Source organism: Penaeus chinensis, chromosome 9 (genome assembly GCF_019202785.1).
Source record: "Penaeus chinensis breed Huanghai No. 1 chromosome 9, ASM1920278v2, whole genome shotgun sequence".
In the NCBI taxonomy this organism is placed as follows: domain Eukaryota; kingdom Metazoa; phylum Arthropoda; class Malacostraca; order Decapoda; family Penaeidae; genus Penaeus; species Penaeus chinensis.
In genome coordinates, this window is record NC_061827.1 from 5,679,349 (window position 1) to 5,681,848 (window position 2,500).

At 49.2% G+C, this 2,500-nt stretch overlaps 1 protein-coding gene across 1 annotated transcript in view; it reads left to right on the forward strand.

Annotated features, from left to right (window-relative positions):
- Positions 1-2,500, forward strand: part of LOC125028517 (protein eyes shut-like) — a 52,426-nt gene that overhangs the window by 29,577 nt on the left and 20,349 nt on the right. Inside the window, exon 8 of the mRNA XM_047617867.1 lies at positions 1-1,993. This exon is cut by the window's left edge and continues 1,128 nt beyond it. Coding sequence (XP_047473823.1) covers positions 1-1,993 — 1,993 coding nt within the window. The remainder of the gene's footprint in view (positions 1,994-2,500) is intronic.

Genomic DNA, 2,500 nt, shown 5'->3' on the forward strand with positions numbered 1-2,500 from the left:
TGTGCCTGAGACCACAGCTCTTCCAGAAAACATAAGCGATTATCTTACAGACCAAGATAATATAACCGAGCCCTTCCTCACTACCGAAGACAGTGTCTTGGGCTCCGAGCTCCCCGGCCTCACCACTCCCTACACCCCCGAAGAGAGCTTGAATTTCACCGAAACTGTGTCTCCTGTGACAGACCTCGTGACCCAGACTGACCTTTCCACCACGCAGGCCCCTGAGACAACAGACGTGACGAGAACGAGCGTGGCGAGGACGACCCCTGCGCCAGACTACGAGGACTCGGGCGGGAACGTTACTGACGCGACTTCGACAGAAGCAGCTCCCGTGACATCGACTCTTTCTGCAATTGATAATTTGACCTCCACCGATTCTACCTCTGATATAAACTCCACGACAGATTCAATTTCTGGCATTGATACTACATCCTCATTCTATGACACTACTCATTTAATAACAGAGCAGGTGACTTCCACAGACTACTTTGATGATGTCAACATAACAACGCCTGACGCTGATTTCACAGAGGCACCTACGACTCCCTTAACAGCTGACGTTGCCACAACAAGCGCCATTGATACTATGCTGACAACAGGGTTTGTTGACACTACACAAACGACAGATGCTGACACTATGCCAACTGTAGACTTTGTGGGAACAGCGCCAACAACAGATTTTGCCAGCACACAAACGACAGATTTTGCCAGCACACATACCGTTTATTTTCCTAGTACACCAACTACAGATTTTGACAGGGCGCCAACTACAGATTTTACCAGCACACTAGTGACGGACATTACCCGCACACCAATTACAGATATCGGTGAAACAACTTCAACAACATTTGAAGATAAAACAACAATAAGTACTCCTACAGAGACAACCACATTAGCTACAAGTGATGAAACTTTAACCACAGTTGATTTAACAACAGAGAGCATAGATGTTGTAGACACAACGTTAACAGCAGGCGTTATTGACACTACAACAACAGCAGAGACTACAGGCGCGACACAAACAACAGATGCCATCACCGAAGCACAAACAACAGATGTGTCGTTAACGAGTCCAGAAACAACAGACATTATAAGCTTTACAGAAACTCAGACGAAAATCTTCACAGAATATACTGAACCGACACAAACTACGCCCCTTACAGACACAGCAGAATCTACTACTATTGATATGACGAGCCTCAGTCCTGTTTACACCGAAGGCTTAACGACATCAACAGAGGCGGCAGTGTACATCACTTCAGAGACTCCCGTGACGCTGGAGTTGATTCCCGAGGAGCACGCGTACACCCAAACTTCCGGGGAGGAAGTCCTCACCACCACGACGGAAACTCCCGAGGACGTGAAGACAGACGCAGGGACGACCACACTACCCACGACGACTAAGCCAGACGAACCTACAGACCTGGCGTTCACTACAACGACCAGTCTTGTTGACCTGTTTACCATTGTGACTGATCCAGGTGTAGAGCCAAGGAATGTGACAATACCTGACGACCATCTACTTTATAACGCCTCCTTGGGCTCGAGCACGACTCTCGCTGAGGAGCCGACGATGATGACGCCAATCCCAGTGGCAGCCACGACCTCAATGACTCGGACTCCTGACGGGACAGCCATACCGCCGACGACTGACTTGCAGCCTTCAGCCACGCACGTTTCTCTCACGATAACGACCTTGTCTTCCCCCCTCCCGACGGCGCCCGCGACCACACCGAAGGTCCCGTTGTCCCCCACGCCCAGCACCCCCCGCGAGACCGACGTGCCCGTGGAGACCCCCGACTACACGGGCAGCCCGAGCGAAAAGGAGCCCGTTTTCGACACGACGACGCCTCCGACAGGGTCGCTGCCGCCGCAGGTTGTGACCTCCGCTACGACCTCCGAGACTCAGAGCGACCAGGCTCCCCCGGCACAGTGCGGGGACGGCTTCTGCCTCAACGGAGGGACCTGCGTGACCCGCGACGGAAAGTCCTCCGTAAGTCTTCGCGTCTTTCTCTCACATTTCATACCGACTCGCAGTTTATGTAACCAGGCGGATTTATTCATTCACAATCACATACACGCACATAGTGGAATAAATATACCCCTAAATCACTCATGGAAACTTCAACAGAACACAAAAAAAACACACTCAAACGAAACAGGAAAATACCGACCCAAAGAAACAAACAAACCGAGAATAAACAAACATCCCACGAGAAAATTTAAGTTACAAACAACGATATTTCTCGCACCGCAGAACATGACGCCATACCACCATCCAATTTAATACAATAAAAAAAAAGAGAAAACATAACAGATTCACTTCAAATTATAACATTTCTCGTCACGCAACCGTATGTTCCTCTCCAATTCATAAAAAAAATATAGAAAAATCTACTATTGTCATTAATATCAGCGGGGAGAGGGGAGAGGGAGGGGGGGGGGCGAATAAGCAACAAATTACTCACCACCCTTTTAATAACTATCAACTTATCTCTCT